General features: G+C 38.5%; 1 protein-coding gene across 2 annotated transcripts in view; it reads left to right on the top strand.

Moving 5' to 3' along the window:
• The first annotated feature begins 9,289 nt into the window (after positions 1–9,289).
• Positions 9,290–15,444, top strand: part of rxfp2a (relaxin family peptide receptor 2a) — a 63,267-nt gene continuing 57,112 nt past the window's right edge. The window contains exon 1 of one of the 2 annotated variants that reach the window (XM_084401297.1): positions 9,290–9,390. In XM_084401297.1, the coding sequence (XP_084257423.1) occupies positions 9,303–9,390 (88 nt within the window). In that variant the 5' untranslated portion in view covers positions 9,290–9,302. Of the gene's footprint in view, positions 9,391–14,745; positions 14,795–15,444 lie in introns of those variants that run through there. The other variant, XM_084401296.1, reaches the window with a different exon arrangement.

Here is a 15,444-nt window from a genome sequence, read left to right as displayed (position 1 = left end):
ACTTGTTTTCTTTTTTTGTGGGGATGCCACCTGGATGGGGGTGGGGGGTGGAGTTCACACAACTTTTGTAAGAAATGCTGAACTTATGTCAATGTTTTGTTGAAAATCATAAATAAAGTAAAAAAAAGAAATAAAAAAAAAGAGCAGAAACAATTACTGAAAATAGAGCATTGGGCCAATTGCTGTTAGACAGAATCAACTCAGAAAAGTATTTAAGTTTGGCAGCTTTAGCAGCTTGCTGGAAAGCAGAGAGGGAATCCTTTAAGATTTCTTAGGAAACATGTAGTCTATCCTTATTCCACTTGCGTTCAGCCCTTCTACAAATCTGTCTGAGATTACGCACATTGTCATTTAACCATGGCTTTGAGTAGTGATTGTGTTGTGTTTTTTTTTTCCTGAAGAGGAGCGAAAGCATTTAAGATGTTAGAGCAGATAGAATTAAAAAAGTTCAAATGTTCATCAGCATCTAAAAAGCTTAAAGATGAGTCCATGTCTTGATGGGCATGTAGACTGAGATATGATGCCATAAAGTCCTTTCTTGCACAATCAATAAAAATACGAGTCATCCATGAGCGAGGTTGATGTTTATGTATGGTTGCATTGAGAGATAGGGAGAACAGAATCGGCAAATGATCCGACATGCCAGTGGCAATGATGCTAATGTCCGATACAGGTAAACCATGTAGTAAGATTAAGTCTAAAGTATGTCCCCGAATATGAGTGTGGCCAGACAGCCACTGATCAAGATCAAAAGAGGCAATAAGACTTAGAAACTCTTTAGAGAGTGGCTTAGAATCACAGCATACATTAATGTTAAAATCACCCAAAATTAATATTCTGTCATAGTTGGTAACATTATCCCCTAAGAACTCTGCAAACTCATTGAGAAAATCCTTGTTCAGCTGAGGTGGGCGATAAACCAAGGCAAATATCAGTGAGTTAGTTGATGTCAGCTGTAGCAACTGCACTTCAAAGGTGCAGCGAGGGCTAGTTGTTAAACCGCGGCAGGGATAATAATTTTTAAACACTGACGCTAGTCCCCCACCACGGCCAGATAGCCGCGGTGAATTTTAAAAAAGACAATCCTATGGAATGTCTCGGTTACGTAGGTAACCCTCGTTCTCTGAAGGAGGGAACGGAGACGTAGTTGACGTGTCGACTGATTGGGATCATACTTATGGAGCCTGTCATCACCACCTGGTCCCGAAAGGGAGTGGTAGGAACCTTGGGCACATATCCAGGCTGGGGTCTCAGGATAACGTGAGAGTTAGCCGGTCCGAATTCCAGGCACGATTCGTAGACCGAAAAAGCATGCAGGTTCCCTACCCTCTTGATGGAGGCCAAAGCAAACAGGAGAACTGTATTAAAAGACAGGACTTTTAACTCAGCTGCCTGCAGTGGCTCAAAGGGAGGTCTCTGCAGTGCGGTCAGTACCAGAGATAAGTCCAAAGAGGGTATAGAGGGAGATTCAGATTCAGATTCAGATTCAGTCTCCTCGCTCCCCTCAGGAACCTGATGATCAGGTCGTGCTTTCCCACGGATATCCCATCCAATGCATCGTGATGTGCTGCCTCGTTAGCATGCCGTCCACGACCTAGTAAGCTCTCCATGCACTTCAGGAAAGAAAGGCACTGGGGTGGTGAGCCAGTGCGGCCCGCCCAGAGAAATCAATCATCCAATCGAGACTGAAGAGGCATTCCACTCGAGCCCGACAGCCTCGGCGGCCCGTTTCAGCATAGCTGACAACTGTGGATCTGGCTCGGGCAATGTTACATCAGAGAAGACATGCAACTACAGAGGGGAGAGGAGAGCACAGGAGAGTAGGGAGAGGATGGACAGGCTGTTTTCTCTTCTTGAGAGAATGATTGAAAAATATATATTTGTTTCTATATATTCTTGTTTAACACTTTTTCACTTTTATTTTTTAAAAGGAAAGAAAAATTCTGTACATTATTTGTATGCAACTTTAAATGTGTAAATAAAAGAGATTGAATTGTTCTGGACATTGTTTATTTTTGTAATGACAGTCATAATTTCTACATGAAACAAATTCTTCTATACCTTTTTTTTTCAAATAAAATTGGTAAATGAAAATCATTTTAATTGATTCTATAGGCTACATAAAGTACTTTTTCTAACTATTTACATCATACATTAAACATCAAAATCAACATAAACATTTAAATTTACAGTACATAAAATAGTACTGTAAATTGATGTAGACTTTTATTGAGCTGAGCAGGGAGACCCTGGTGTTGCTGCTGGACCGGGATGGGCTCCACAATAGAGACCCTGGTAAGGCCTCTCTGCTGGTGGGACATCATCTGGGATGGTCTCCAGAGTATTTGAGTGCATATTTCCACTATCCACTAAGTTGTCTACCAACAGGTTTGCAGGGCTGACTCAATCGACGGCACCATTCGACGGCGCGACCGCATTGGGGAAAAACTACTAGTCATATATTTCAAACCTTAGTTAAGCAAAATTATCTTGCATACTCTAATGTACTTAAGGTATCAAGAGTAAAACTAAAGGTATGTATTCTGCAGGAAAAAAACAACTCCTTGTCAGGGTTTTTATGATGGTTTTGCATTTATATTAGGCTACTACTGCATTACTGCGTATGTTGCATTTTACTTCTGAATATTTTCAAGGTCGTTACATTTAAAATATATACTTTTGTGTAGTTTAATGTAAAACAATGCATCATATTGTAAAAGAACATAATTTTGCAGTGTTGCTGTCCTGTCAGGGAAAAAAAGTACTTCAGTAGGTTACTTCACATTTGTACATGAATACTTAACGAAGTATGTAGTTCCGAAAATTAAAGTAACAAAATGTAGGCCTATTGTCACAATATTAGCAAATTGTTGCATGTTGCACTGAGGAGAGGCTTCCGTCGGGCCACTCTGCCATAAAGCCCCGACTGGTGGATGGCTGCAGTGATGGTTGACTTACAACTTTCTCCCATCTCCCGACTGCATCTCTGGAGCTCAGCCACAGTGATCTTTGGGTTCTTCTTTACCTCTCTCACCAAGGCTCTTCTCCCCGATAGCTCAGTTTGGCCGGACGGCCAGCTCTAGGAAGGGTTCTGGTCGTCCCAAACGTCTTCCATTTAAGGATTATGGAGGCCACTGTGCTCTTAGGAACCTTAAGTGCAGCAGAAATGTTTTTGTAGCCTTGGCCAGATCTGTGCCTTGCCACAATTCTGTCTCTGAGCTCTTCAGGCAGTTCCTTTGACCTCATGATTCTCATTTGCTCTGACATGCACTGTGAGCTGTAAGGTCTTATATAGACAGGTGTGTGGCTTTCCTAATCAAGTCCAATCAGTATAATCAAACACAGTTGGACTCAAATGAAGGTGTAGAACCATCTCAAGGATGATCAGAAGAAATGGACAGCACCTGAGTTAAATATATGAGTGTCACAGCAAAGGGTCTGAATACTTAGGACCATGTGATATTTCAGTTTTTCTTTTTTAATAAATGTGCAAAACTGTCAACAATTCTGTGTTTTTCTGTCAATATGGGGTGCTGTGTGTACAATAATGAGGAAAAAAAATGACTGCAATATAACAAAGACTGAAAAATTTAAGGGGGTCTGAATACTTTCCGTACCCACTGTATTATAGTCTCTTTTATAAAAGGCACTGTTAAATAAATGGTTGTCTGATTATAAAAGCAACCAAGAAAAAGGCTGAAAAAAAAAAAAAGATCTTAGTAGCCTACACTGTAAAATACTTTTTACTGCATTAAATTAAGGCCATATAGTCATTTCAACTGTTAAATCTTGAGTAATGATGAATTGCTTTGACTTGTAAAAGTGAAAACTGATAAACTTATGTTAATGTAAAAATATTTTGCAATGAGTTATTGATCACATTTTTCCTGAGTGTAGTTTATTGTAATGACATTGTGTTTTCCTCTTTTGTGCACTTTTACATAATACACCAACACTTGTATCTGTTCCCAAGAAAGTGGTGGCTGAAATATGTGCAGTAAGTAGACATTTTCTAACTTTCCAAAGGAAAGAAAGTATAAGACTTTGTAATGTCCATTTGTTTCCATTGCACTGGACAGTGAATACCCTCTTAGATAACTGTCATATGGAGGAACTAGCCTACCTGCAAGTGCATAAATAACTTTACTTAATTTATACTTGTAAGCTTTATGGCTGCAATATAAGTTGCAGGATTCCACATCTACAGAAAGGCCTACAGAAGAGTCTGCACAGACAGAAGAGACATAGGCCTACAGGTGGGCAGTGTATAGCCAACTTTTCCTTTTTATTTGTTGCATGAGGCATGTGTCTAATATCTCTTGTTGCAGGCACTTGACCACTGGCTTTTCTTTACAAAGAACAATTGAAATAAAACTCAAGGAACTAAGCATATTTGTCTTTTATTAAACATTTAATGAAAAGTTTTTTTTTCTTTTTTTTTTTACATTTACATTTATTCATTCAGCTGACGCTTTTATCCAAAGCGACTTACAATTGCTATATATGTCAGAGGTCGCACGCCTCTGGAGCAACTAAGGGTTAAGTGTCTTGCTCAGGGACACATTGGTGTCTCACAGTGGATTCGAACCCGGGTCTCTCACCCCAAAGGCATGTGTCTTATCCATTGCGCCACCACCACCAACATTTTTGGCAATGTTGTGTAATATGGCACATGCAACAATGTCACAGGCCCTGTCAGGTGTGCAACCCTCAGACTTTTCACACACTGAAATCTTCCCTTTAGTTAGCCAAAGTTCATTTCATTGTGTGCCCTTGTCCTGGCTAGAGCTGCATTGTAACTGGTTTGGGTCAGGGAATGGGGTCATAAAACACCTGTCTGCAGGCAGGAACATGTCATAATCACCTATGAAAAAATGCAGTTCTGTTAGGATCAGCAGAAGTGTATGTAATACAGTGAGCTTGATATTTAATTGTGGAACTTTCCTTACCACTTTCAAATAATGTGCATAAATGTGAATCTCTGAAAATTCTTAAGTCATACACAGATCCTGACTTACAGCCTAACATAACATACAACATACAAGACATTGTGCCCAGGGGCCTCTGAATTCTTAATCCGGCCCTGACCCACTAGCAGTTAGTCAAGGGGCAGTCAGACTTTTCAGTATCAACAGTCTTACTTTTTTTTATGACTAAGGTGTGTGTGTGTGTGTGTGTGTGTGTGTGTGTGTGTGTGTGTGTGTGTGTGTGTGTGTGTGTGTGTGCGCCCGCGCGCGCGCGCAGATTCAAATTATCCGCCATTACGTTTTCATTGCTTAGTCCCGCCCACAACGGTTAGCTGGTCAGATCGTCAAGGGCAAGCGGGAGATTTGAGTTCAGTCTACGCTCGTGAAGTGGTCGTGGATTGTGATCACAGTGGTTCAAAGCTATAATCGTATTCGACAGAAGCAGCCGTGAGCAGGAGCGCTGAACACATATTAGTTATAGTCCGGGTGTCAGTCAGTCCGGAAATAACGCGCCCTTTTCATAGACTGTAAAAAAATGTGTGTGTGTGTGTGTGTGTGTGTGTGTGATTTCAAGTCACTTGGAAAGCAGATGATCATGGCAAACAAGGTATGGGAAGAATTCATTAAAAAATAAAAATCATAATGGTTCTGATTCCATATGATTGCACTAAAAGTATGCACAAGGTTTGGATTTGCTACAGCAAGATCACGATTGTGTTAGATTCCACCCATCTTTCTTTTTTCTTTTTCTTTTTCTTTTTAACTAGGCTCTGTCATTTAGAAACATGACTTTTCCTATCACTACTATCTTAATGACACATACTGTATCTCTACCTTTTATTCCAGCCAGATGATCTGACGGTTACTGCTCGCATCTCAGCCTACCTGATGGAAAATTCTTGCTGGATGAATGACCTTCACCTTTAAATCAGCCTTGCCAAGACAGAACTGCTTATGGTTCAACTTTCAGCCAAAACATAGGCCTACTTGCTGTGATCCTGCTGATTTGCCTTATCATTTGGAGGGTCAGGCCCTTCTTATCGGAGCTACACAACTCTCTTGTTCTATCCAGACTGGGCTATTGTAATGCTCTCTTGGCAGCTCTTCCAGTATCAGTCAAACCTCTGCAACTGATCCAGATGCTGCAGCAAGAGTTGTCTTTAAAGGTAGCCCTATGCCTAAACTCATTGCTTCAGCTTGTGTGCAAGTGAACGGCGCCTTGTGCCATCATCCCAAAGAGACACAAAACCACTTTCACTGACATTTACCTGGACTGTTTCCTGGTGGTGGAATGACCTGGCCAACTCAACACATTTTCAAGAAACTGCTAAAGATCCATCTTTTTCGTAAACACTTAAAGGAGTCATAACCTGCAATTTTCACTTTTCCACGAGAATCAATGTATGTTATGATCGACTAACGATTATACACTGGCCGGGAAGCCGATATTTAAAAGTGAAGCGTTTGTTTACCTCAGGGTAAATAAACCAGCGCGCGTGCACGCGCACTCAAATACGAGATTTTGATTTCAGCTCCCTCTTGACGTCATGAGGTAGTAGGATATACCATATATGGACACCGCAGCAGGAAGCCTGCCCTTCCCCTCTCCCCCTCATATTCAGTTCAGTCGAGAAAGATGGAGAAACCGAGTGCACACCGGACTTGCTCTGTGGTTGATTGCCATAAAAAACATGTAAATGTGTTTTATCTCCCAAAATCGGACGAAACTATCAGGGACCAGTGGATGAAATTCATTTTTAATGACGCTGTCCCAACAACCCTTTCAACTGGCGTATCGTTATGTGTGTGCGCTAAACATTTTACACCTGAATCATTTACAAATTTGGGGCAATATCAGGCGAAGTTGGCCTCGAAGCTCCGTTTGGGAAAAGGTGCCATCATGATAGTAAACGTCTCATCTCAATAACCACTGTAAGCTGATAAAATAAGTAGACTACATCTCCGTTAATGTAATCGACATTAAATAAAAGGTAAACCAATGTGGGAGAAAATAGCAACAAACGTTTTAGCTCGTTACCGATGTTAATGTATGTCTCAGTCAAAATGATTGTCTTTACCATTCAGAGACATCTTGATGTAGACGTCCATCCAACAACTCTACATCTTCCCTTTCCAGCTCTGGTTCAGAGTCCGGCTCAAACATGTAGGGTTGAATCCCGTAGGTCGCGGCCGAGTCGGGTTCATTCACCACTTGCGCCATGATGTCAGTTTGTAATGATGCTGAAGTTACCTGCGTGTCAACCCCCCTCCTTCCTTCAACCAATCAACGCGCCCCTCATTTGCATTATTAAAATGAGCGTCCACGACAGCCAAAACATCGCATTGATCTCGCGAGACAATAATGCCTTCAGAAATAAGGGTAAAAGTAGGTCTGTGTTTATTTTTTTTCCACTTTTCTTTTTTAGAAGGGCCTGAAAGACTATAATACAGCAGTAGGTATCCAATGTAATACTAGGTTATGACTCCTTTAAATAACACTAAATCTTTGTAAAAAAAAAAAGAAAGAAAAACTTGCTATGTGTACTGTGCTAGACTAACTGGGACTTGTCACTGCACTTGTTGCTTTTTATTATCTTTAATTATTATCTTAATTGGTAAGTCACTTTGGATAAAATGTAATTGTAAATGTTAAAATAAGTTATACTGTAAAGGTATATGGTAATTGCCTTTTATTGTGGATATTTTTACATGTTCTATATACTAAGCTTCTATTTCCTATCAATCACTTATCTTGATGTTTAGTGTTTGTTCAGTTACTAATACTGTAAATGTGCAGGTATTCTGTACTCATACATTTAGTTAATTTAAAAGAAATTGACTATATTTTCTATTATTAAGAACTTAATTAGAGATTGGTCAAAGTTGTGAAATTGGATCTGTATAAATAAAAATTAAAACAGTAAATTTACAAACATTTGTATTTTAATTTATGTACGTGTGCATTTTAATACATAATATCATTGTTATTTTACACAGAAAAACTATATTAAAAGAATTACTGTAGATAGCATTATTATATAAAATAATTTTATAAAACCTTAAATTTACAGTATTTAATTGTTTTAAATGTGTATATGTCTTTTTTAAATGTTAAAAATCCCAATAATTACATAAGATTTAATGTAATATTAAAGATACAATCTGTTATTTAATTATGGAAAATTACTGTATTTTAACGAGATTGTTTTTGCCGTTATTTTACGGTAATTTTTTTGGCGCCCCAGATGCCGGAATAATACCGTTTTTTCATTTTTTTTTTTTTTTTTTTTTTTCAGTGCATGAGAACTGCTTAATAATGTGGAACAACCTCTTTAAGGGTTTCCATTTCCAGAACTAAAATCTTTGGCCTCTGACTAGATAAGATTTTTACCTAAATAGACCTGGCAAACTATTTAACAAACCTGTCTGAGACTGATACCAGTTATCTAAAAATATATGGAGAAATAAAACAAACACATTCTTTGAAAAACTAAAATCTATACCAACCTAGTTACGGTAAAATGTTGCTAAATAATATTAGCTTTATAATAAAAGATCACCTGATACACTTTTTACTGTACGACAGACAATAAACCGGAAGTCAGTCATTTCCAGACACAATCAAGCACCTGCCATGTGAAGTAGCCTATATTTTATGTTGAAGTAGTATGGCAACCAAAAACATTGAAAACTATTGTACTTTTTTTTTTTTTTTTACATTCATGACAAATATTTTGGGCTGTAGGCCTACAGGTAACAAGAAAACAATGACACATGGCAGGAGAGAAAATAAGACACTTATTCTATTTCTATGGTGAATGAGGAGCATATCAAAAACACTACAATGTTGCCAATGTGCCAGTGAAGGCTTAAGGGTTTAAACAATTGTAATAGCAATGTTGACCCATTTATGAATATATATTGTAATAATATAAGACCCGGTAATTCATTTTCACTCAATTTGACTGGTTTTGTGTGACTATAGTAGTAACGTGTAAGTGTTCCCATCTCTCATTATTGATCACAGGAATATGAATAGGCGTTCTCACAAAAGTGTAAAATAAAAACAAAGACATAATACTACTTAAGTGTTTATAATCCCTAACCACGCGGCAGTGACGAAATTCTCAATGAATAATGTCGAGCTCTGCTCCAGCTCATCAAGTCTCTCAGTCCGCGGGAGCAGGTGACAGAAACTGCTGGACCAACCGAGCGATGCTCTACCGTTCGTCCCCACGAAAGCGATAAACGCTCATCTTCCTTTGGAAATAGTGCGATTTGGGAAAAGTCTGTCCGGTCGGTAATGTCTTTGGAGGACTGCTGTGAGGCTTCAGCATGAAATCCGTCAAATATCCTTCAAACACTCTTTTGGAATTAACCGTCATTTTCCTGTTCATTCAAAAATCTAGGGTGGAAACCGAAGGTAAGATCTTTTTTGACACTTCATAACCGGTTTCGTTTGGATGTGAATTGTAAAATTTAAGCTAAATGGTGGTCTTTCTCACAACAGTCTTCTTTAATACCTGCAAACTTTTACTCTTTCGTCCATGTGATCTGCTAACCTCTTACATATGCGACGCGAGTCATTATTTTAATGTAGCCTATTCTACTGATTTATTCGAAGTGTCTGAGTTTGGTTAGCCTAGGCTACTGAATGGATTATAAATAATGCGATATAAAATAATCTAGCCTACACATAATCAGCAATGTATTATGCTACCGCCAAAGTATTTCACTGAAAAGAAGAAAACACTAGTGTCAGACCTCTGAGGAACTTTTGACTTTTCTCGCGGTACACTCTGTTCCGTGGCATGACAATATTTTTATTTGACTTAACGAACTTCTATCAAATAAAACAAAACGTGGCACAGGTGGTGGCTTTTCTCTTTGCTTATCTACAAAACACAACGTTTTATAGGTTCTTATTTATCGCAGGAAGTCAGTCACTCGGGTGCTTCTTTCTACACAAAGACTCGATTGAATTGCGTTTCAGCCTGTGCGCACTGCGGTCCCCACATGTTGTCAGACACTACAGGTTTTTAATAAAAAGTTGCATTGCTCATAAACCCAAGCCTTAAAGAGCGGTGGTTGGACATCTGTGAGTATTTTAAGTGGATGTAAAAAGGATGAATAAAAATCAAAGGGGTCGGTGCTTGGAGAGCTGTGCGCTATTGGGGTAATTTTAGTATAGTAGCATATAAATCACATTGATTTTCAGTCTTAGTTAGTAACTGACTTTATTTTCTATTACTATAATTTATTAAAGCCTATTGAATTCTAATATTTTAATCCCTTTTCATTTCCACATTTTAGTCCACTCTATAAATAAACCTTTTAGTTTAAGAACCTTATGGGTTGTTTACTCTTATTTCTGCTGTTATTTAAACCTTTGAGATTGACTTTACTGTCTTTGTTTGAGGTCCCAGAGACAGTGATGTGAAAAATATGTACAAAATTAACCTCTTATTTCCCCTTCAAATTAATTTAATATGTATCTTTGACTTAAAATCCCTGGTCTTTATGTCAGAAAATAAGACGTGTAAAAAAAATGAAACGTTTTGTGGTCACATTTACCAGTAAAATATCCTTAAAACAGGATAAATTTGAGATGCAATAATAAATTGTTTTTCCCATTTAAATAGTTTTTAAGGATAAACCTCACTAAATTTGGCCAGTGTGGTAAGATAAAAAACAAACCTATAATTCAAAATATATATTTACTGAACAAAACAAATCCAACAGTTGGCTGGAGTGAAATACTACAAATATGAGATATTCTCATGTAAAACTTATTTGCATTTATTAATCTTTTATATCTGGAGTTTCCTATCCTCACATATGCTTAATAACTTTCTTTTTTCCTGGTTTATGTTTAAAGGATCAAGTTGGAATTGTGTTTATAAGTATAGCGTGTTTTTAGAACTATTAAAAGGGTCTCTCAGAACCCTAACAAAGCATGAGGGTTAATAAGTACAATTATTACAAAATTATCTGTTTTTTAACAGAACCATGTGGAGTCATACCCTTCTCTTGGATAAGTAAAGTTAAATGGCTACAGCCTTTCATGAGGTGAAATAAGGTGGCACAGGCAAACAACACAGGGGATCTAAGTGCCATGGTGCAGAGAGATCTTATCAGTTGCTTGAGTCAGAAATAGACTTAAGACCATTCCAAACCAACAGAAGAGTCATGGTAGATGCCATGTTTTATTCAACAAGAAGGAACATTATGCTGTAAGGGATAGACGTGCAGTCTGTTTAAAAAGCTTTAATTTTGAATCACAAGCAGAATGACCTTCAGGGTGAATTATGTGTAAAACTATCCTTTCAATGGTCCCATTCAGTTCAGCGGACCAATGGACTACTTGCACTGTGCTTCGTGGTGCACTTCCGTTTTGAAATAAATAAATATGTAACAATGTTAGTAGTTCAGGGAAGAAGGAGGCGGGACATTCAACGAAACTTTAATCATAAAATAAACAAACACAAAATGAAAGTAAAGCGGCAGCCAGGGTTAGGGTGACGCAGCGCCTGATAATAGGTTAGACAACCTTAGTCCCGGTCACGCTGGAAGTTACTGAGCTGGGGACTATTTTCAGGCGCTGCGTCATATCATTACGCCTGCTGCACTCATGGTACGGCAGCAAAGTTTCTTGATTATTACGCAGGAATGAGAGTATAGTTCCTATATCAGCCTAGAAAATCGCAACCTTTCATTTTCCGTCGGTCTTAGTACACGATGTAACTACAGAAGAGTCAAGTTTTAAATAGGAAAAATATCGAAACTCTTTTGTCATTTTTTTGAGAGAGATGCTAATGGTCCTGTCCGATTCAATTATCTATGCTAAGCTATGCTAAAAGTGGTACCGCCAGACCCGGAGTTCGGCTGAATGGATTCGAAAACGGTAAAACTCAACTGTTTAACTCTGGGGGAGTTGTAATATGAGCCTATATTCCAAAAAAAGTGGAGTATCCCTTTAAACCTGCTCGGGAGCAGGCTTATTTCATGTTAACAGGATTAGATCCCGGCTTCATAAGCGGAGCTGATACGGGAAGTCCAGCGCAGCGCGATAGTGCACTTTCTGAGATATATTTTTTCTCGTGACTCGTGAGATTGTCGTTTACATTATTAATTTGTTGGAAACACAAATTTATTTTCGACTTGTCGGAGTCTGGCTTTAACTACTGCACAAACTGTTTGCAATGCCCTAAGATTATTTGCGAGTGGCTCTTTCCTTTACACTATTGGAAATGTGGAGAACTTGATGGAAAGTGCTGTCTGTCATTCGGAGTTTACCTGGTGCTTTTAGGTTTAAAAAACAGTTTTAGGTTTTTTTGTGGCATTTCCAAGCCACTTAAGACCCAATGTTGTAAAGCAGTTTTTTTTAAAGCAGGTTATTCATTTTTTTAGGCTATCATAATTTTTTATGAAGATCATGCAATCATGACCATGCCGAGTATACTGTATGTCACTCAGGCTTCGCTAACGTGATTGGTAGGCTACCATAGACTATAGGCTAGACCATAGACTGCCATCAAGGCCTCAATGAAGGGGATTATGTGAACAGAAAGGGTGTTCACAATGTAAATGTGCAGCCCAGTTACTATTGTGATTCTTAACATTCCAGATTAATAATATTATATCAAATTAAAAAAAGGCAGTTGACTAAAATCTTCCATATCACAAATGTGAAAGCAAAATGGCCAGGATCTGTGCATGACTTAAGAATTTTCAGAGATTCACATTTATGCACATTATTTGAAAGTGGTAAGGAAAATTCCACAATTAAATATCAAGCTCACTGTATTACATACACTTATGCTGATCCTAACAGAACTGCTTTTTTCATAGGTGATTATGACATGTTCCTGCCTGCAGACAGGTGTTTTATGACCCCATTCCCTGACCCAAACCAGTTACAATGCAGCTCTAGCCAGGACAAGGGCACACAAATGAACTTTGGCTAACTAAAGGGAAGATTTCAGTGTCTGAAAAGTCTGAGGGTTGCACACCTGACAGGGCCTGTGACATTGTTGCATGTGCCATATTACACAACATTGGCAAAAAAAAAAAAAAAAACACTTTTCATTAAATGTTTAATAAAAGACAAATATGCTTAGTTCCTTGAGTTTTAGTTCAATTGTTCTTTGTAAAAAAAAAGCCAGTGGTCAAGTGCCTGCAACAAGAGATACTAGACACATGCCTCATGCAACAAATGAAAAGGAAAGGTTAGCTATACACTGCCCACCTGTAGGCCTATGTCTCTTCTGTCTGTGCAGACTCTTCTGTAGGCCTTTCTGTAGATGTGGAATCCTGCAACTTATATTGCAGCCTTAAAGCATACAAGTATAAATTAAGTAAAGTTATTTATGCACTTGCAGGTAGGCTAGTTCCTCCATTATCTGAGAGGGTTTATTCACTGTCCAGTGCAATGGAAACAAATGGACATTACAAAGTCTTATACTTTCTTTCCTTTGGAAAGTTAGAAAATGTCTACTTACTGCACATATTTCAGCCACCACTTTCTTGGGAACAGATACAAGTGTTGGTGTATTATGTAAAAGTGCACAAAAGACACAATGTCATTACAACTACACTCAGGAAAAATGTGATCAATAACTCATATAAAATTATTTTTTTTACATTATTCCGAATAAACTTCAACTATTAGTTCTTCTTGCTCTGCTGAGGATAAAAACTGAGCCCGCTCTTTGGCCATGCTGAGCAGCCAATAGCAGCGTTGCTGATCAATGTTTCTACTATCGATACATATCCCCTTTTAAGGGGATGAACGCGCAATTATCTCAGATAACTCAATCCAGCTATACTAATCATATCCGGCAGGTGTGTTCGAAGATCCTAATTAGCCAGATCATGATTAGAACGATGATATCATCTTGGATGTGTCATTTGATCTCGGATGTTTTAAGCAACGAAGAACGGACCCCAGGGGCCCGTTCTTCGTACGTTGCTTAAAACATAGTGTAATATAGTGTAATCGGCATGGTCATGATTGCATGATCTTCATAAAAAATTATGATAGCCTAAAAAAAAGAAAAATAAAGAAAAAAGGCTTTAAAAAAAATGCTTTACAACATTGGGTCTTAAGTGGCTTGGAAATGCCAAAAAAAACAACAACCTAAAACTGTTTTTTAAACCTAAAAGCACCAGGTAAATTCCGAATGACACGACAGACAGCACTTTCCATCAAGTTCTCCGCATCTCCAATAGTGTAAAGGAAAGAGCCACTCGCAAATAATCTTAGGGCAATGCAAACAGTTTGTGCTGTAGCCTAGTTAAAGCCCGACTCCGACAAGTCGAAAATAAAAGTGCGTTTCCAACAAATTAATAATGTAAACGACAATCTCACGAGTCACGAGAAAAAATATATATCTCAGAAAGTGCACTATCGCGCTGCGCTGGACTTCCCGTATCAGCTCCGCTTATAAAGCCGCAGTCTAATCCTGTTAACATGAAATAAGCCTGCTCCCGAGCAGGTTTAAGATTGCGCACCTGTTGCTATGACAGCAAGTCCAGGATGAGCGTCGAAGAACCAAACAATCCAAGATCATGCCAAATCCCCAACAATCAAATCCAGCTAACTGAGTTAGCGACGTACGAAGAACAGGCCCCTGGCCTGGTTCTCTCTCATCTTGCACTGTCGTCACTCCACCTTTTATTCTTCCAGATCTACTTCCATGAGACTCAAAGCAGGTGTGGCGCGCAGGTGATGCTCATTAGCAAATTCATTTAAAAATGGAAACTCAACAGGTATGAAGAGAAAAAAAAACACTGTTAATGAGAAGATGAGCACTGGACTGCTGCAGGTCTGTAGGAAATATATTTATAGGAGGTTCAAGATAATTTATTTTAATGCAGAGAACATGATTCAGTGTTTTAATCAATTGACAGCCATAAAATGTAGTAATAATTTGCATCCTCATGAGTAACTGTCTGTATGCAGGTGCGCTGAACGCTGTTACCAGAAACTCTCGAGTAGTAAAAAGTAGAACGCGGAAGTAGTGCAAGTAGTCCATTTACAAATATACAAATTAATTTATGAATTATTTATACAGAAATTCAAGCCCATTGGGTTGTACCACTGTAACTTCTTGTCAGTCATTCGGCCAACAAAACAAATAGCTGTGGACAATATATCTTGTTGAAATTAATTGAATGAACATAATCACTCTCTTACAGCCTTGTTTCAGTCACGTTACCTTTAAGGTGCAGTAAGCAAGCAATTTCTAAGAATCACTGTTGATATTTGAAATCGACACCCAAATAAACACACCAATCCCTTCGTTGCTCCGCCCCCAAAATAACAAATACGCTCACACAATATGGATGAATCAGCTGTGATTCAACAACAACAGCATCTTGGTTCTGTGGAACAGCTAAAGCTGATGTTACACACATATCGAGCAGAAACAAAGCAACCTCGGCATCCACTTTTAGGCCTTCCCGCTCTCTCCAG

Source organism: Rutilus rutilus, assembly GCF_951802725.1.
Source record: "Rutilus rutilus genome assembly, chromosome: 25".
NCBI lineage: Eukaryota > Metazoa > Chordata > Actinopteri > Cypriniformes > Leuciscidae > Rutilus > Rutilus rutilus.
This window is presented reverse-complemented; position numbering and strand designations above follow the sequence as displayed.